Source organism: Neolamprologus multifasciatus, chromosome 19 (assembly GCF_963576455.1).
Source record: "Neolamprologus multifasciatus chromosome 19, fNeoMul1.2, whole genome shotgun sequence".
Taxonomy (NCBI): Eukaryota; Metazoa; Chordata; class Actinopteri; order Cichliformes; family Cichlidae; genus Neolamprologus; species Neolamprologus multifasciatus.
This window is the reverse complement of record NC_140457.1, coordinates 19786822-19806309: the sequence shown is the minus strand read 5'-3', so window position 1 is coordinate 19806309 and position 19488 is coordinate 19786822. Positions and strand designations below refer to the sequence as shown.

Genomic DNA, 19488 nt, shown 5'->3' with positions numbered 1-19488 from the left:
GTTACCACTGTTTCCGTGATAATAGTTATCTGATAGATCATAACTAAAAAAAAGATGACAACGGTTTTCAGATTTGGAGTCGGCAGGTGAAATTTTACTAAGTGCAGGTGAAAGAATCCCAGGAGCAAAATGCTGACCAGTGTTATCTCTTTTGATGTGCCAGGGTAAAATCCTGGTGGGGACCAGGAATGCAGAGATCATTGAAGTAGGAGAGAAGAACGCAGCGTGCAACATCCTGGTGAACGGACACATGGACGGACCGATATGGGGTTTGGGCACGCATCCTTCTAGAGACGTGTTTCTGTCAGCCGCAGAGGATGGCACTGTTCGTCTGTGGGACATCCCAGAAAAGGTCAGGTCTTACGTTGAACAGAGCAGCCTCAGATTTACATCAGTTTGTCAAGAAGTTAACAGAAACTCTTTGCTGGTTTTTCATCGCTTTGTGGGTGGAACAGAAGATGCTGAATAAGGTGAACCTGGGCCACCCGGCGCACACCATCAGCTACAGTCCTGAGGGAGACATGGTGGCCATCGGCATGAAAAATGGAGAATTCATCATCCTGCTGGTCACCTCACTCAAAATCTGGGGGAAGAAAAGGGACCGGCGTTCACCTATTCAGGATATTAGGTAATGCACACAAAGCACAGTCAAACTTTCCTTCAGTAAAAACTTTCTGGTGTGTCTAAAAGTCTTTTCTTATTTATAAAAAAACATTTTTGTAATGAGGAAGGACGTTAGTGAGGTGGACCGTCTTGCCAGTTTTGTCATTATTTACACCCTTCAGCAGCCACTGCCAAAAAACGATCAGTTTTTAGTTTCAAGCTCCCGACAAAATGTTTGTGTGGATCTCAAAGGATTAGGGCTGAAGTCAGCGAGTGCCAGCTGGATATGGATTAAGAGTAAGACATTTGTCTGGGACACATTATGATTTACACTGTCCAGAGCAAGGTTAACTAAAACTAAACCAAAAACTATAATTAGATATGAAAAAAGACATTTTAGTTAACCAAAAACTGAAACCTTGTGAATTAGAAAACTAAAACTAAAATCAAATATAAGCCTTAGTTTTAGTATCTATCAAATATTTTCTTACAACTTGCCTCATGAGTCACTGAAAGACACATTTATCGAGACTCTGGATGTCTACAATCGCCACACTATGTGTCACCTGCTTTGAATAGGTTCTATTTTTATTTTATTTTTTATATTTATTGACATTTAATACTTTTTTGATGTTATTTGTCACTGTGATATGTTTAATGAACCATCTAAACTAAAGTATACTCCAACTGTACTTGGCGTACTGCTAAACAAATCTGAGGAGACTTTTGATTTCATCTCCTCCTTCACAGGTTCAGTCCGAATTCTCGCTACCTGGCTGTGGGCTCCAATGAGTGCGCCGTTGACTTCTACGACCTGACGCTCGGCCCGCAGCTGAACCGAATCAACAGCTGCAGGGACATCCCCAGCTTTGTGATGCAGATGGACTTTTCTGCCGACAGCAACTACGTCCAGGTGTGGAGGGCTCATTAACTTGTTGCAGGAGAGAGTGAGACGCTGGCGAGCTGATACTTTTCTAACCTGCCATGTCTTTAAACAGATATCCACGGGTGCTTATAAACGGCTCGTGTACGAGGTGCCATCTGGGAAGCAGGTCACAGAACAGTCTTATATTGACAGGATCACCTGGGCCACCTGGACAAGGTGAGGGCCACACTAATAAGAGTAACAGAAGGCATCCTTACTTATTTGGAAACTAAGGAAAATGTCACTGTGTGTGTACCCAGTGTCCTTGGGGACGAGGTCGTAGGGATCTGGTCCCGTAACACTGACAAAGCAGACGTCACCTGTGCCTGCGTGTCCCACTCGGGCCTTAACATCGTCACGGGCGATGATTTTGGGATGGTAAAGCTGTTTGACTTTCTCTGTCCAGAGAAATTTGTAAGTATGATTGCATAATTTTATGATTGCGATTGTGTTTGATGTATTAGGGCAGCACCTGTTTTCTACTACCGGTATTTTTCTGGCAGTTTTAGTAACCCTTTGGACATTTTTAGGTATCTTTTTGGCGGTCTGTGCTGCTCATCTTAATTCCAGTCTGTGTCTCCGACGCCCCCTAGTGGCAATAACAAACAAAAAATAGTAATACATGCAAACCTTAGGTCTGAGGGGATCAGTGAGATAAATGGGCTGAAAGAAGTGCACTGGCTCTACTAATTCTTGTCAGAACTTGTCAGAACATTTTTCAACAATAAAAACTTTTTATTTGATGCCACAAATCCATGTAAAAGTGACACTTTGCTAGTAGCCTTCAGAGCTGCCTCAGTTTCTGTGGAGGTCACTTGAGTACAGTGAACTAATTGTAATGTTAAACAAACCAGATATGATATGAGCTCTGTGGCATCGTGTGTTATCCTGCTGGAAGCAGCCATCAGAAGATAATGACACTGTGGTCATAAAGGGATGGACGTGGTCAGCAGCAATACTGAGGCAGGCTGTGAAGTTTAAAAGATGCCCATTTGGTGCTAAGCAGCCCAAAACGTGCCAAGAAAATATCCCCCACACCATTACAGCAGCAGCAGCCTGTTGATACAGGCAGGGTGGATCCATGCTTTTATGTTGTCTATACTAAATTCTGACCCTACCATCTAACTGTTGGAGCAGAAATCAGGACTCATCAGACCAGGCAACAGTTTTACAATCTCCTATTGTCCTATTTTGGTGATAGAAGCTACCACCAAGTTTGTTTTTCTGTTGATGTGCTGGTTCAGCAGAAGGTTCAGCGTGTTTTCAGAGATGCTTTTATGCATGTTAGTGAGTTACTGTTAGCTTTCAATCAGTTTGAAGCAGTCTGGCCATTCTCCTCTCACATCAACAAGACATTTCCACCCAGAGAACTGGATATTTTCTTCTTTTCTGACCATTCTGTAATCCCAGGAGATGGATCTGTGAAAACATCCCAGAGAACTAGACATATATAAATACTCCTGTCAAGATGTGATTTTATGACATATTTGTAATATCAAGCAGCTGAACAGGTATACCTAATAAAGTGGCCATAGAATTTATTTTTATAATCATTTGTCAGTTAACTGACAAATTGATCACCTAGAAAAATTAACTTTATATAATTGTTATATATATAATATAATTTATTCAAGCCTAATAGACAATTTTGTTTATCAAGTGAGCAGAAATAACAGAAAAATGCTGATCTCGGTAAAACACAATGGCACACCCATTGCTTATGCATGTGATCCACGTGTAGATAATATATAAATGTGTTACTGCACTTTAAAAACTATCAGTAGCAGTTTATATAAATACTTTCTGTGTTCTGTTTCAGGCCAAACACAAACGATTCCTGGGCCATTCTGCTCATCTGACAAACGTACGCTTCACAAACGGAGATCGCTTTGTCGTCAGCGCCGGCGGGGACGACAGAAGGTATGACCGATCCAAATCCACCATCGTTTACAAGTGTTTCAGTCTCAGTGTTAAGTGATGCAAGCCTTTTCTTTTATGTCCCTTCCAGCCTCTTTGTGTGGAGGTGTGTCCATGCCCCGCATTGATCATCACACTGGGATCATCCAACATCAGAAAGTCAGGGGTCAGAAAAAAACAGAAAAGAAAACTAAAGGATACATTTAAACAACGAGGAGGAGGAGCAGGAGGAGGAGCAGGAGGAGGGACCTGGCAGCTTGTAAATGAGATAAACCGGTGATTCGACTTACTGCCTCAAAACTAGGTGCATGCATATGTGCAAGGCTCATCTTCATCACAGTCCTTGATTGTGAAAACAGGCAGAGGGCATACAGCCCTGCTCTCCTAACATCACATCGTCACTGAGGAAGAAAAGAATAAAACACCTAATATGTGCATATCATTTCAGTGATGCATTATTTCTTTTTTTGAAAAACAAGCTTATCTGTGTACGTGTCCCAAACAGCAGTTTTGCCATGTGGCAGGCCTCTGAAATTGTGTTACTGACAATGCCATTTTTCAAAAAAGGAAACAAACATGTAGCAAACTGAATTAGCCTTAATCTGAGCGTTTAGAAGGGTTTGGATTCTTTTTGTATTGTTTCATTTTATTTATTTATTACTTTTTTTATTTTTTTTTCATCTGTTTATTCTGTTTTGAACTGGTAATTCCAAATCCTGTGGCCTTCCTCCTGAATGTAACATCCACTGTTATGTTCTGGATGTCAGCATGCCAAAGCATACTATGCACTGTACACCTGACCTGCTCACTGTGTCGCCCTGGTGGTTCATTTACGACGTGATAACGTGGTCGTGCTGTTGACTGGTTGACCTCAACCCCCGCCCAACCTACCCCACCCGCCCCTCCGCAGTGTTCCCCTCATGTCATATTAACGTACGTGTTTGAGGATTCGTTTGTGATTTATTAAAGGGTGTGTGCATGGCTTACGGGAAGACAATCTGTCTGAACCAAATTCCTCAGAAAACAAAAAGAACAGCTGTAAATTGAGATCTCGTTGCACTCGTTGCAGTTCCAGTGGTCACTTTTTAGTGTGCTGCTACGATATGTTGTTGTTGCATTTTCATGATTATGAGCGGTGTGATGTTTTTTCAACAGTGCGTTGATGTTTCGTGAAATAAGATATTGCTTAAATGGAATGTTTATCAGAGAATATTAAAAAAAGTGCAAAAGATTTCCTCCTTGCATTAAGACTAACTACTAAAAAAAAGTTGCTGCATATTTTGATTTACATTTCACCAGTGTATATACCATTTGTAGATATTCTTTTTGTATATTTTTGTGAGATGTTTCTTAAATTCCACTTTATTAAAAAAATAATTAAAATAAAACACAACCATGATCTTTGAAACTTGGACTCATCCGTGTTTATTGAGACTGATGATGCTTGAGAATTGCTCAAATATTCCCTAATGCAGTTATTTTTAGAAAAATGATATTGCTACAGTTGTTTTGCAGTTGGGTGAATTCTGACAGCTCAGGTTTTCCTTTCCAAGATGAAGTATCCTAGATCACCTCCCGAGTGCCGGTGATCCAGCTCCACGTGTTTCCATCAAAAAAATTAGTGACAGCAGAAAATTTGAACCACAATGTTCATCGATTTAAGAAGGGCGACCACAAGAAACTCGGCTTGCAGATTCTGCCCCATGATCTTCTCCCCAGGTACACGTTTGCTCAGATGTATTCGGGACCACAGCTTTTGCCACATTATGAGTTATAAAGTTTAGTTTTGTTGCACAGTAGGTTGTTTTTTAAAAGTAACCAAAGCAAGAACTGGCTCCACACCAGCATCATGTAGGAACTTAAAATGTGCTTGGCACTTTGTGAGAACCAGGTTTGAGAATTAGTGCGTCTTGTTGACTTTGCACTGTGAAACTCTACTGAACTTTGTTGGTCTCAAACCTGTCCATGCGAAGGTTGGTTCCCAAAAGACAAATAGGAAAAACTGACTGCACTGACACCATGGCAGTAAAAAAAAGTTAGATTAGCAGGAAGCTTAAAGATTCCTTTATTTGTGTTGTGATTGTACTATATACAAGAGTATCTCTCAGTTGTCCTTCATTCTACTGCCTGTGACCTGGAAATCAATTTAGCTTGCCATGTTAAATGAGATCTCAGTTCATAATATGGAACTGCAGAAGAGGAGACAGAAGGAGACTAACCTCCTAGGACCTGGTGTCCACATATGTGGACATCACATTTTGGGACGTCTAGACCAAAATACTTAATTATTTTCTACAAGGGCCTGATATCCACTTACGAGGACATTATGCTGGCACTGTTCTATCAAAATTTGAAACAAATGTCCTCATATGTGGATCTCATTTTTCTCAAAAACAAAAATTAGGTTGAAAAAAAAAAATCTGGTAATTCTTTGTTTCTACATTCTTTAGGTCCCAATCAACCCAAATAGCAAAGAAAAATTAAAAATGCATGCCATGAAAGAGTTCGGGTCTTAGGAGGTTAAAGGCAGATAACCAGGTGAATCCTAACTGGAATCTACAAATTGACAAAAGAAAGAAGAAAGGGGACCATCGTCTTTGTACTTAAGCCTACTTTGGTTGATACCTACGAGCGGCCCAACATAGCAGATTTCCTGGGATCACTGAGACACTTGAAACACCTCTGCTAAGCAAAGGAGGCAATTCATGGAGCTGTTGTGTTTTACGAGATTGTGAAAGTAACAAATTAAAAACAACAGAACACGTGAAAAGCTTAAATGTGCTTAATTTATTACATATAAAACAAATATACTTTAGAACTTTGTATATATTTATCGCCTATTTACATATTTTACAAGAACTGAATACTCACATACTTCATGTCAACCTTTTTTAAAGTACTGCTAAATATTGACTGTCAGTGAGCATCATCATCATCTATCTTGTACACAATTTGAAATAGAATACTGTTTACGTCTGTTGTTCATTCAGTTCAAGTCATTTCAAAGCCAAAAAGACAAATTTTAATTTACTAGTTTTCATGTCTAGCTGTTAAAAGTGAAATGAATTATGAGCGGGTCCAATGTGATAAAATGATCTGACTTCTCTGTATTAGATACACTTATATATATATTAGTTATCTTATGCACTCAAATGAGAAATATCTCTTCATATTTTATCGTTTTGCACATATGCACCCAATAAACTGTGAAATCAGAGTGCTGCATATTACTGCTGCAGGTGTCGGGGAATAAGTTAGGCAGGATTATAGTTTAACAGAAAAGGAACTGCCACAGGAGCAGCCGTGATCAGCTTGTGGGTTCTTGAGCACTTGGAAGGTGGAGCGAATAAGCTCCTGACTGAAGTCCACCGTGGATCCTTTCACAAATTCCAGGCTCTCCTGGTCCACAATAATGCCAACTCCTCCTTTCTCAAACACTCTGAAAGCACAGCAGTGGCACAGCTGATAAAAAGGCCATAAGGAAACAACAACAAGGAACATGTATCACTATATTATGCAATAAGGAAATCTTGATTCGGGGTTGTTTACCTGTCGTCCTTGTTCTTCTTTCTGTCAACCGAAAACTTGTACTGAAACCCGGAGCAGCCTCCTCCCTCCACATGTATTCTCAGGTACTCGCCCTTTTCCGTGATCTCCCCTAGTCTCTGTATTAAATAAGCATATTAGATATAACACATGAGGTACACATACTCCTTTATCAAAACAGAGAGTGAATGATAACCAATTTTAGCCAGCTGGGGTCTTCCTGTGTGGAGCATTTTCCCACTAAACAATTTTGGAGATAGAATATTTAGCAGAAATATCAAAATGATAAAAACACTGATATCTATTTCTGAATTAAAATGCATCATAAGGAATGTGGTGAAAAAGATGTGGTTGTCTTTCCTGAGATGCTGCCACTGCTTTTTGTTCTGGGTATTTGTGTATTTTAAATTACATTTGCTGTTGCTGCATTTCTGATATGTTAGGTGTTTGTATGGCTGTTAGCTAATAAAGATCTAGATCTAAAAGCACATGGGACTTCCTGGTAGTATAAAGTTTGAAGGAAGGAAAACTTTTTTTTTTAATTAAGCCTCTCAACGTGTAAAAAGTGTCTGCAGTTTTCTGATGCTGGTGTTTGAAAGTTTGAGATCAACTGTATCTCGTTGTCCATGGGCTAATTATTGTATACAGTATATTAGTGTGTAGCTCTGTGTTCAAACATATGTTCTCTGATTGGTCCAGAACTGGAGTTTTTCAGGGTGGACCTACAACCTTAGCATACTTTGAAAACTCAAGTTTAAATGCATTTTGATCTGAATAACTTTTCACCTTGATAAACTCTATTGGTAAACCCCAGAATCAGAATCAATCAGAATCAGAATACTTTATTAATCCCGAAGGAAACTTGGTTTCTTGATGATTTTTTTTAAAATTGTGTGTGTTTTAGTATTTACAAAAATTAAACACTAGAAAAACTGACAGTGTCATGGCATCCCCAAATAACAGGGTTAAATAAGCTCAGTCTAATTGGTCTCTAATGGAGTCAAACTCTTAGCCTGAATTATGGTGACTTGGTGTTTCAGCTTTTGAGGTTTTAGCAGAAAACAGCAGTTTAAGAGTGTGTCCTAACCTTCACGCATGACTCAGTGAGATGTACTTTATCTTCAGATAAACCTGACACCCCTGGCTTCTCCTGGGTGGAGGCGCTGCTGTAGCACCGAAGCCCGGCTACATAAAGCGACTGGGAGTTGTGAGGAAGACGATGTAATTGCTCAGTCATGTTGAGGATGTTTGGGAGAGTGGATGCCCTGCAAAACAACAGATCACATGACAGCACTTGCAGCGTTGCTAACAAGCCTTCTAGCTCGTTAGCATAACGTTACTTAATGGTAGCATTGAAGGCTAACCTGCTAGCTAGCTAGCAGTAGCTACATTTTTTACACCATCTGGACTTTATTAGTTATTACTTTTTTAGAGAGACGTTTAATATGTCCTGCAATTTGTAAGAAATTAACTTTACCTAGCGAGGGTCAATAATCTTGACGCAGATATCATTGCTCGTCTCACGAAGGACATCTTCCATAACAGATGTTGCTAAACCCCGCCCCTACATCGACGTATATTATCGTGCCCATGTTAGCCATTTGATTCGTTGTACTAGCTGCCAATCATGAGTCATTGGGTATTCGATACCTTAGTCATGGCTTGCAGGCATATCTCTTCTCAGCTCTTTGCCGTCCTCAACAGTTTACTTATAGGTGGAGCTTAGAGAGAATTTGTGCGTTTCACGTCTGATGTTTTGATCCTCCAATTACAAGGCAGAAGGCGGGGTATTAAGAAGGGGTTAGGTTCCTGACAGGCTCACCGTCGGGTGGAGAACACGCTAGGAACCTTTTAAATACGCGCCGCCTCTCGTAGTTGACAGTGCAGGAAGAAAGGTGGTATTTCTTACGACGTCGTCAGCTAAAGGTATACTTTATAGAGTTTATATCGCGGTGTTCAACGAAAATTATAAGTTTTATTTTGCAATTTTAAGTAATTGGTAATCAAGTTTAAGTAAATGTCGTTGTTATTAAACTTTGTACTCAGTGCTGTACTAGGGACGTCCGCGGGACGAACAAACAAGTCATCTGACTCGAACACTGACTGCGGGGACTGAGTTTGTTTTCCTGTGGAGTAAAGATTTTTTTTGTTCCTTAGGCTCACACACAGCAAAGGGGAAAACATGGACGCCCGAACCGGTTTCATTGTGTTGTGCTTGATTGGATTCAGCTGCGCGGAAACGGTGAAATTTTTAGATTGCGGTAAGTTACGAGTCACGCTGATGGTGATGATTCACTTCTCCATTTAAATGCTAAATAAGAGACTAATTTTAAACCGTGTGATCCGTCGAAACTGTTGAATGGGCGATTAATACACTTGTTTGTTATTAAACTTATTGAATCTCTTTAATCTGTTTCGTAGACTAGTTTTCTGTCACTTATAGTCTTGGATATTTTAATTATTTTTGATTTTCGTCCCTCAGTTCAGGTTCCAGGAAGGGTCTGCATGATTCAGCTTAAGTCATTTGTTTTGAGTGGTATTTGTCAGGAACAAGACTCAAGCAATTCATAACTGGTATTGGAGTGCAAGTAGATGTCTCTAACATGTACCAGTGCTTCCTCATGCTGCTCGTATCAAGAAAACAGGAAAGCTGACTGACAGAATTGTGCACTTTGTTTTTTAAGTTCACTATATGCTTTCAAGTTATCCAACCTGTCCTCCTCCACCACGCTTAAACAGAGGTAGCACCGTTCACGCCTAGATCTACATGCACACACATCCCTACATGTCCATAATATAAACATCCACACAAGCTCTTCTTATATATTGTGAACAACATTTACCACAAAATAGTGAGGCTTTGGTGATCTAACCAAATGCCACCCTGAACATGACCTAGACTGAACAATTGCTGTTTTGTAATCTTAGTTTGTTTTTGGTTAATATAAACTTGAACTGTATTTGTCTTGCAAAAGCACGAATCTGGTGGTTTAGTTGCACTTTGTGATGAGTTCACTTCAATTTTAAAAAACTTTACTAAACTGTAAGCATGCACACTGTGAAATCCCTCCCAATCCTGTTTTATTTCCCATGTCTCTCTTCAGGCTCCGTTTCTGGGAAAGTGGTGACGGTTGAAATCACCCCTTGTCCCAGTCAGCCCTGCAAGCTAAAAAGGGGAGACTCCTACACAGTCAATGTGACATTCACCTCCGGTGAGTGAGCCCCATCTTTTAGAAATGTTTCTCCCAACGTCCAGAATATAAATGCATTTATTTTACAACTAAAGCTTTAATCACATTGTCATGTTTGCTTCAAGCTGTGCCGAGCCAGGAGAGCACTGCAGTGGTTCACGGCGTCATCGCTGGCGTTCCTATCCCCTTCGCTATTCCGATTGTAGACGGCTGCAAATCTGGAATTGAGTGTCCCATCCAGAATGGGCAGACTTATCACTATGTGGCTACATTACCTGTAAAGGACGAGTATCCAGCTGTAAGTAGTTCATGCCACCCTGGCAACAGTCGTTTGCTCCTCGATACTGGTCATTATCAGTTTCTTTCTTGTCTGCAGGCTGTTGTAATGTGACAAATCTGCATTTAAAGGTCTCTTATGGTTTTATTCTATGGAGATTTAAACAGTAATTAACTCCTTCAGGTCATGACAAACTGTGTTAGCTGGGAAAATGTGTGCAAGCATGACTATAGTCTCTAATATTCCATCATGATGATTTTGTTAACGTGTACGACTAGTTTTGCTTTAAGTTTTCAGCCTGTATCAGTAATTCTGGACTCTGCTCTTGTACCCTTCTTTATTTCTCTTTTCATTGACATCGAACATGCACTCTGTTCACTGGCTACTTTTTTTTTTCTTCTTTTTTTTCCCTCCAGCTCAAGCTGGTTGTGGAGTGGGAGCTACGAGATGACAACACGAAGGATCTCTTCTGCATCAAGTTTCCAGTTCAGCTTGTGTAACAAACAAGTAAATGCCTCTGAAAGGGAACTAGTTTTGTTAAAATGACAAGCGTTCGACTAACATTGAAAGATCTTGTTTTATATTGATCAAACTGATTTTTAAGTGCTCACTAGTTTGCAAGACTTTATCGCACATCTAAAATTCTGCTGAAATTAAAGGCTTTTTTTTTGTTTTTGTTTTTTTTCTCCCCACGATCTTCCTAATAATCAAATTACGAGTTGTGGATGTGTGATTGACCCTGAACTACATTCCACTGCTGTGGAACTGTCTTGTCTTACTGGCTGCTGTGTAGTCAGAGAAGGTACATGCTGTACTGATCTTTACTATGACTTTTGTAATATTTCTTGTTGACCATGTGCAGCAAGACTTAAGGAAGTGAATTGTTAAAGAAAATTCTAATGGAGCTCTAAATGTGTGCCCAAATGGCATTTTTGTTACATGAATGTGTGTTTTCAATAAAACTGTAACTTTGTCAAACACCTAAGGCCTGTATTTTAATATTCAGGGTATCCTTCCATCATCTGGGTTCACTTACCCGAGCACTGTCACAAAAGCCCAGGATTTGCCATATAAATGATTGTAGAAAGCTTGGTTCATATGAAAGGCTTGACACTGGCAGCATCTGACCAATAAAGACTAAAATGTACACTGCACAACAGCTGATTTCTTAAAAAAAAAAAAAAAGGAACCTGAAACTTTACTATAGGGGGAAATATGAGGTTAAACATAAAAGCAAGAAAGCGGTAGTATGAGTGTGTAAGAGGAAGAGCTTTGTAGAGTGTTATAGTTGGATGTTCAAGAATTGATTCATATTTCATTAAATTGTTTTAGGACTTTTTTTTTTTTTTTTTTTTTTATGCTCTGTTGATTTAAAGAGTAAATATAAAAGTGGGCTCAGTCTAAGTACAAATAAGGCAGCAGGTTTATAATAATGTTTTGGGACTTTATAGAACAATTTGTTTTTGCAGCCAACAGAAGGGGGGGGGGGGGGGGGCAAAAAAACCCAGCAAGGAATAGTCACAGAAACGCTGACATGACACACTACTGAAAAACTTCCAGCCCTCAGGCCGAGCAGGAATCTTCAAGGAATGGTGATGCTGTTTTCTGGTGGCATTAGGTGGTGATTTCATACCTGCTGATCTCTATTCTGAGAACCTACCCTGCTCTGCAGAATAAGTTGCCATGGCAAAACAAGAAGTGAGCCAGACTTCTGGATAAGAGAAAAACCTGTTTTGTAGTTCAGGCATCTGGTGACCCGTCGGGGAACTTCCATAACAACTTGTATAATAAAGCGCCTTGAGGCGACATTTGTTGTGATTTGGCGCTATATAAATAAAATTGAATTGAATTGAATAAAGTTATATAGTCAGACTGGTACGAGGCAATTGCTTTTATTTCCTTTTATTTCTTTTGGCTCAACTTTTTTTGGTGTCATCAGGTCTAATCAGGCAGCTCGGAAAACACATTCTTCAAATGAGGAATGAAACTACACTAATAAAAAAAATAAGGGAAAGCTCAATCATCACAGTTTAATGCAGTTAAACTTCCGAGATATCAGTCTGTGCAGTATGTCCTTAGCATTGGACCATATCTGCAGCCCTCGCAGGTTACACGTCAAGTTAAGCTTCTCCTGGTTGGCACATTTGGAAGAGTGTGGAAGAGATACCAGGAGACATGCCATTAAATGAAGAGAGCTGGATAGGGCTATAGAAAGGTATTGACCCAACAGTCTGATTTTGACAGTGGTGAAAAACGTGTTTGTGAGTAGCCTGCTCTGGGTCATTTTGTAGAGCTCTGGCAGAACTTCTGTTCAACCTCACTTAAAGGAGCAGATGCTGCTCCTGCTGCTGGGCTGATGCCCATCTAGGGCCTTGTCCAGCTCTCCTTGTATCCTCTCCCCATATTACCCTGTGCAACTCCACAATTAACCTTTGTGTGTGAAGAGAATTTTCTATTTACAAGAACCAATTGGAGCATGTTATATAGATAACACAGGCTCTGATAGCTGTAATAAAAAGTTATGTTCAGCAGTTTTGAACGCTGCACTGAGTTCCTCTCCACCTTACGAGTTATTTGCTTTAAGGTGCGTGTTTCTGAGTTTTACCAGGGATTCAAGTACTTCTGATTTGGGCCTTTTTCAGAGGGGCTACAGTATCCAGAGTCGTACACAGTGAAGTTGTAATACTATTAACAAGATAACCAATGTCTGTGGGAGTAGGGCTTCTTGTCTGTCCTTGTATGCTACGTGCACATGCTTAAGGCTCTACACCCCTGGGTTGCTTTGTGTTGTTTTACTGTTCTGTTTTTGAAACAGCAAATCAAACCATCTTTTTGAGTGGTTGGATTTTTTTTAATTGGATCTATAAAAAAAATGACTGCCCGGATAAAGGTTTTTATGCTGGCTTTAAAACTGAAAACCATGACAAGGCAGAGATGTGCGAAGTTTCCCACTAGCTCCTTGGGAATTACCTTGTTGGTGCAAAAACCCTCACTCATGTCTGGCAAAGCAAATTATGTGTTTTTCTGACAGGCTGTAAGTAACAAAGTCCACAAAGATACAATTTAAATTTGATTCTTTGCCAATGTCTGCTGGGGTAGTTAGTTGCCTTTTTATGGTTGAATGACTCATGCGTAAAAGAATAAATCATTTTAAATGATCCCTCTGAAAATGGTCAGGTAAAAGGACCAGATTAAAAATGAGGGGAAAAAGCAGCCAATGTAAAGAAAAACTTGCCTGGAGCCTTGAGAACTATTGTACAAGACCACTTTAAAAAAAGGAAGAAAGTCTGTCTCCTTGGAAGCACAGTATAAAGAAGAAAGGGGTGACTCAAGAGTTTTGCACAGTTCTATTGTAAAATAAATGTAAAAATAGAAAAAAATAAATCTGTAAACTGCTGGTCATGAGACAAACTCAAAAACTGCATACTTCAGAAATTTTATTGATCTGAACAAAGGCCAGAAGCAAGGAATGGCAGTATGAATGCACCGATGTAAAGAGTCTGTAGATTTGATAATACTGATGAAGAAGTATAACCAGGTCACATGCAGAGAAAACCAGCATTTTAAAGCAGCTCTGGAAATCCTCGCTGAGCGTTAACACAGGCTGTGCAGGTTGATAAAAAGACCAAAAGGTTTGAACATCGAAAAATCTTCAAGCCTTTCACTTTTACAGCTAAGTCTGAAATGCAATGAATTGTGCAGTATGCAAGAAAACCCCCCAAAGCAGAATAATAAAACACAACTTGATGAGTTAGTAGATACTCAAATTACAATGTAGTTAGAGCTGTTAAAATAAGTGCTGTCCCTGACCTAGTTAGATATATATATATGGAAAATGAGATTAAGGCAGTATATGCTTGGAACAAAAACAGTTTCAGCACTTTCACAGCTGAATAAAAGCTAGTTGAGCATATCTGAGCATCAGGTCACAGGTTTAGTGCAAGCAGGGCACGGGGGGTAAACAGGACCAGTATTAACGTAGCTCGCTGCTTCTCTCTCTCGACATTTCAAAGGACCACAAACTTTGCAGAATTCTTAAACAATGTGTGGCGTTACAAATTTTTTGGAAACACACAAAAGCTGCAGTCTTTCCACAGTAAAGTCAACAACACTATCGCCACAGAGCCCTATACAGCCAGCCCATACCAGCCACTAAACCTAAGGAAATAACATGAAGTAATTCAATGGCATGAAACTTAGAACAAAAGCAAAGTCGTAGTTGGGTATCCCTTATTGTATGGCAGCTAAGCAGTTGGATATCACATAACCGGATAAAGTATATGAACAAACTTAGTGTTGGCTCATACGCAAACATTGCCGTCATCATCAACCCCCGTGTCACGTGTACAACGTATGCAGCATCTCGGTCCTTTTCATTGTCCGTTTTGCTTCAGCCTCTCCAGCCGCTGGAGCAAAGCATTCCCAAAGGCTTCTCTGTAACCCGGACTGAGCGTGTCTAGGAGCGAGTAAACAGTCTCGTGATACTGAGTCGTCAAATTCTCGTCCACTTGATCGAATGCGTAGCCCACCACCTGTTTGGGAAGAAATCAGTGATTTACTGTAAAACCTCTGCACGGTTTGGAGTCTTAAAAGTGAACGCACGTGGGTAACGTGTCACTGTCACTGCATCGTCTCACCCTCAGCCCAGCCTCGGTGAGCTCCAGACAGTAGCGGTTTCCCTCTCTTGTTTCCACATTTATGTAGGCCACGTCGGACGCACTGTTGAGACTTTGTGACACGTGCATTTCAGACACAGCAAAGAGGACGTCGTTGACCACTGCTTCAGCCTCTAGTCTCATGTCCTTGACGTCACCGAGCTCAACAGACTCTTCATCAAAAGCAGAGACCATGGACTCCTCAGCCTGGCAGTCTACCTCCATCCCCTATAACACGTTAAAACAACAGCATTGGTTGATTCAAGTGTGATGGGCATAAATTGAAAAATGGTGGTTTTTACAGGTTACATTCAAGATTTTTGAGAAGATTAATTAGTTTCAGAATATGCTAACAAAAAGTTAGCATATTAATCATTTGATATCATTGTGAATTGAATATCTTAAGGGCCTTTACTAACCTAAACTGCTAACCAAAGTGCTAATCAGACAAATAAGATAATAATTCAAGATTTTGAACCGTGAGGATCTCTTTTGCATTTCAAAATACCAGATTAGTTTAATTTAAAAAAAAGAAGAAAAAACTAAACAATCATAATGAACAAAGAAAAAAAGCTTTAAAAAAGGAAACGGGATGCTAATTTATAAACAAAAATTCCAATCACATAAATGGGAAGAAATATGCAGTGAAGCATAAACTCAAACTCATGGAGAGAAGTCAAAACGCCCAATTTATGGGAAATATCTTCTGAAGTAAATGAGGTATACAAACTGGGACTCACTGGACACGTCCAAAATTAGATACATAGTTCACCAAAAATGTTGTAAAAGGGACAAAGTTTGCATTGCTCAGGTGAATTCCAGCAGGTTTTGAAGGATTAGCTAGTAAACGTCTGTTATGATTATTTTGACAGCAGCAATTAAACGCATCATGATTATAAAGTTAAAACTAGATCTGCCAACATACCATATGTAGTCTGGTGAGGTATGGGGAATCTATCTGATAAAAAATAAATAACCTTAAGACCATAGAAAGATTTATTTATCATATTTCTATGATATTTAAACAATGAAGCCAGTATGTGCCAAATCTGTGTTTAGCTGTTAGCATGCAACCTTCATTTCACGTATCCGTCTGTGTGCTTTGGCCCCCAGTTTTTGTGTCTTTATCTGATTATTAAAAACAGTCTGTCATTGGTGGAATCTGTACAAGCTGTTTAGGTGTTAATAAAAAATTAAGTTCTAAAGAAAAACAACCTCTTTATACAGGATATAACTAAACCAAAGCCAAGCCTGATCATGAGCTGGTGGATGTTAAAAGGTTAAGAGATTCCTAGTCTTAAAATTCAGTTTGGTTGGTTTTAGACTTTAAGACTTTTTTAGGAAACACAAAGCCGTCTATCCACCCATTTTCTTCTACTTATCCAACTCAGGGTCACAATGGGACTGGGGCATGTCCCTGAATAGGGTGAGAGGCAGGTTACACCCCGGACAGGTCACCAGGGCTACAGACAAAAATACATCTGTGTGTGTCACATCTGATCTTCCTGTGACAGTATATCTCACCATGTCTAAAGCAGAAGTGAAACATGAGGATCTGATGTGTTTGTTTAAAAAAAATGCAAAGTAGACTATTTCGAATACTTAGCATACTGTAAGAGCTGACTGTGTGACTAAAAGTTAAACCTGTATTTTTTTGGAGCAACCACTGGACAATTTTAAATGTTTGCTTCACTTCCAGAGTTCAATACAGCTCCTCTGAGAAGGAAAACATTGCACCTGACACGTATCTGAAGGGGATTTCTCAATCTGTTGTCAGCTGAGGGAACTTTAAAACACTCCCTCGACACAAGAATGGTTGTGTTGCTCCCGGCAACACAAAACAGCACATTTTGATTGATGGTGGTGTCAGTGTTTCCCAGTGCTCAACTGGACAGATTTACAAACTTTTACAGGGTTTTATTTTAATTTTCAAATTTGACTGAAAGCTGAAACCGTACCATATGAATCAATAAAAACTACTCAACGTATCACCTGTTGGACTTGCTCCGTGGCAACAGGTATTTGTTGCGCAAGTTCGGTTTTGTCACACCACGTTTACGTCAAGCTGCATAACATTAGGAGCTTTTTTTCCTCCATATCTTGCTGTCTCATGGTTCCTAACTGGTTTTTCATCATTCACTCTGTTGGCTTGATGCCTGTATGGAAAGCAGCCTTGACCTAATCCATACCTTCGATGTTAAAAACACAGAGAATGATTTTTATGGGATGAGAAAGTAGAATAATGGACATTAAATACCATTCTTGAACCAGGAAGAGTGCAGTTTTTTAGTTTTCTGCAAACCAAAATGTTTTAAGACTAGGTTTTTGACACAATATCTTATAAACCTTTGATTATAAGGTTTATCCACCAAACCACTGAGGTAGTAAAAATGCTAGTGATCAAAAATTATTGGAATAAATTCTAATTGTGTACAAACAAATTAGTGTATAGTCCTATTTGCTTATAAAAAAAAATGTATACAGATGTCTACAGCCACCCCTCATTTTTCAACAGTTTGCCAGAAAAATGGGAAGGTGGAGTGATTAATTGAAACATGTCCAAATACACATGGAAATGCAGTATATAAGGTGAAAACAAGCTTGAAAGTCAATATTTTTTGTAATTTCTTTAAGTAGTAGAATAGGCTTCTTAAAGGGCATTTAAAGCTTCTCTCTCTATGTTGGCTGCCTTTTGTTCTACTCTCTGTCAAGATGATCCCAAAATGCTTCAGTTATGTTGAGCTCCTCTCTGGGGAGGCCAATCCTTCACTGACAGTCTTGTAATCATATGTTTTTCTATTCAGGTACGCTTTTACTTCATTGGCAGTGTGTTTGGGATCACTGCCATGCTAAAAAATGAATCTGTTAACAAGCTAGTAGACCGAAATCTGTAAGTACTTTTCTGTGTTCATAATTTCATCTATTTTGACAAGATCCACAACACCACTGACTGAAATGCACCCCCCAAACCATGACAGAGCCTCCACAGTGTTTCACAGATGGCTGTAGATACTCACTGCTGTCCTTCTCTGATTTAAACTATCATACTTCAGCAGTTTTCCCTGTTTCCCTTCCTTAAGAATGGCCTTTCGACAGCCACACTTCCACTGAGACAATTTCTGATGACTATGTGTTTTCCTGACAGACTGCTAGCAGCAAAGAGCCTCAAGATACAATTTAAAATTGGTTCTTTGCCAAGTCATTTGTTACGTGCAGCCTGTTACGTCTGCTCTTTAGTTAGTTCATACCTTGAGTTATGTGCATTTACTGTAATATAATAAATGTAAAAATAGCATAACATAGAAATGATCAAATACGAGGAACTTAGAAATTTAAGTGGTGGTCATGAGACATACTCGAAAACTGCTTACTTCAGAAATAGTATTGGTCGGAACAAAGGTAAGCAGCAAGGAATGACAGTATGCATGCGCCACAAAGACTTTTAGAAAGCCTGGAAAACTGTTGCTCAAGAAAACTTTAGAGAAACACAGAAAACTCTGAATGAAAAGAATCTGAATGAAAATCTACATACTGCCAACGGAGACATGCCAAACTGTGTTTCGTTGTTATTGTAACAGTTACAATAAAGATCTATTCTATTCTATTCTATTCTTTTGCACAGCATTGTACATTAACAATAAGTCACTGTTTAAAGCGAAAGCACCAACATAAAAGCAAAAAAATAAAACAAAACGTGCACCATCAGCATCTTGTCCTGTTATATAGCCATTATAAAGCGTTCTACTTTCCATTATATGATAATTACTGTTGCACCACAGTGTGTGGTATTTGATTGTAGTAATAAAAGCAATGTAACAGCGACATCTCGAGGACTGTGAGTAACCTTACCTTATTGCTAGCTGTGCTCTGTCCACAAACAAACATCATAGTCAGTGGTAATGAATAAGTGTGCGAATTTAAAGCAGCTATTATAAATAAAGTCCGATCAGCTGTGGCTAATTTAAACAGCTAACAGTTGCTACATTTTGGGGGAAACTCGTAACTGAACCACTGCCCGCCATACCATACTTCTGCCACTTTCTTTAAAATTATACAGCGAGCTTAGACCATAACTGATGGGTTTACTCAGATCACGAAAAAAAATCATTTCTAACTAAAGTGCGTTTATTTTTCTCACCTCCTCGCAAGCGGTGTTCTTCCGGCTTGTGGAAGCTTCCAGCTCTCCGTGGGCAGGACAGTCCAATCAGCGCCACCTCACGTTAAGATGCTATCTTTTGTTAGTCTAATTTATTCACAGCCGGATAAAAGCACATAGACCGACGCTATCTTTCTTTTTTCAGCATATTATATTTATGTTAAAGTATATTAAACCTTGGCCCACTAAGTGCCCCGTGGACTACACAGCTCCGCCAT

At 39.5% G+C, this 19488-nt stretch overlaps 4 protein-coding genes across 8 annotated transcripts in view; 2 read left to right on the top strand and 2 right to left on the bottom strand.

Moving 5' to 3' along the window:
* eml5 (EMAP like 5) overlaps nt 1–4853 on the top strand; it is a 53602-nt gene extending 48749 nt beyond the window's left edge. For all 4 annotated transcript variants that reach the window (XM_085143835.1, XM_085143833.1, XM_085143834.1 and 1 more), the window contains 7 exons: nt 164–352; nt 456–628; nt 1354–1516; nt 1602–1705; nt 1789–1942; nt 3348–3448; nt 3537–4853. In XM_085143835.1, the coding sequence (XP_084999961.1) occupies nt 164–352; nt 456–628; nt 1354–1516; nt 1602–1705; nt 1789–1942; nt 3348–3448; nt 3537–3573 (921 nt within the window). In that variant the 3' untranslated portion in view covers nt 3574–4853. The remainder of the gene's footprint in view (nt 1–163; nt 353–455; nt 629–1353; nt 1517–1601; nt 1706–1788; nt 1943–3347; nt 3449–3536) is intronic.
* A 1359-nt stretch (nt 4854–6212) lies between these two features.
* On the bottom strand, nt 6213–8665 carry isca2 (iron-sulfur cluster assembly 2). Its single transcript, XM_085143895.1, has 4 exons — nt 8469–8665; nt 8079–8256; nt 6995–7110; nt 6213–6884 (listed from the first exon to the last, which is right to left on the bottom strand). The coding sequence occupies exons 1-4, from the start codon at nt 8522–8524 to the stop codon at nt 6710–6712; spliced, it is 525 nt and encodes a 174-aa protein (XP_085000021.1). The 5' UTR covers nt 8525–8665; the 3' UTR covers nt 6213–6709.
* Nucleotides 8666–8783: 118 nt separating this feature from the next.
* LOC146496483 (NPC intracellular cholesterol transporter 2-like) lies at nt 8784–11439 on the top strand. The gene is made up of 5 exons (XM_085143897.1): nt 8784–8917; nt 9149–9252; nt 10096–10203; nt 10308–10480; nt 10876–11439. Exons 2-5 carry the CDS (start codon nt 9174–9176, stop codon nt 10957–10959), a joined length of 444 nt encoding a protein of 147 aa, XP_085000023.1. The 5' UTR covers nt 8784–8917; nt 9149–9173; the 3' UTR covers nt 10960–11439.
* Nucleotides 11440–13909: 2470 nt separating this feature from the next.
* Nucleotides 13910–19391, bottom strand: gskip (gsk3b interacting protein). Of its 2 annotated transcripts, none has more exons than XM_085143900.1 (3): nt 19253–19391; nt 15097–15342; nt 13910–14991 (listed from the first exon to the last, which is right to left on the bottom strand). In XM_085143900.1, the coding sequence occupies exons 2-3, from the start codon at nt 15337–15339 to the stop codon at nt 14833–14835; spliced, it is 402 nt and encodes a 133-aa protein (XP_085000026.1). In that variant the 5' UTR covers nt 15340–15342; nt 19253–19391; the 3' UTR covers nt 13910–14832. The 2 variants fall into 2 exon arrangements, with proteins under 2 accessions (XP_085000026.1, XP_085000025.1); XM_085143899.1 differs by lacking the exon at nt 19253–19391 and adding an exon at nt 18964–19241.
* Between the last annotated feature and the right edge of the window lie 97 nt (nt 19392–19488).

What these genes read in the sequence shown, in the direction of transcription:
- isca2 (XM_085143895.1), bottom strand. Translation starts at nt 8,524, where the DNA reads ATGTCCTTCGTGAGACGAGCAATGATATCTGCGTCAAGATTATTGACC. An exon ending in TCACTGAGTCATGCGTGAAG is followed by an intron (nt 7,111 to 8,078) that starts GTTAGGACACAC and finishes TATTTAATACAG; the next exon opens with AGACTAGGGGAGATCACGGA. An exon ending in AAGAAGAACAAGGACGACAG is followed by an intron (nt 6,885 to 6,994) that starts GTAAACAACCCC and finishes CTGTGCTTTCAG; the next exon opens with AGTGTTTGAGAAAGGAGGAG.
- LOC146496483 (XM_085143897.1), top strand. Translation starts at nt 9,174, where the DNA reads ATGGACGCCCGAACCGGTTTCATTGTGTTGTGCTTGATTGGATTCAGC. An exon ending in CAATGTGACATTCACCTCCG is followed by an intron (nt 10,204 to 10,307) that starts GTGAGTGAGCCC and finishes GTTTGCTTCAAG; the next exon opens with CTGTGCCGAGCCAGGAGAGC. An exon ending in TAAAGGACGAGTATCCAGCT is followed by an intron (nt 10,481 to 10,875) that starts GTAAGTAGTTCA and finishes TTTTCCCTCCAG; the next exon opens with CTCAAGCTGGTTGTGGAGTG.
- gskip (XM_085143899.1), bottom strand. Translation starts at nt 19,002, where the DNA reads ATGATGTTTGTTTGTGGACAGAGCACAGCTAGCAATAAG. An exon ending in AGAGCACAGCTAGCAATAAG is followed by an intron (nt 15,343 to 18,963) that starts GTAAGGTTACTC and finishes AACGTGTTATAG; the next exon opens with GGGATGGAGGTAGACTGCCA. An exon ending in TCACCGAGGCTGGGCTGAGG is followed by an intron (nt 14,992 to 15,096) that starts GTGAGACGATGC and finishes CTTCCCAAACAG; the next exon opens with GTGGTGGGCTACGCATTCGA.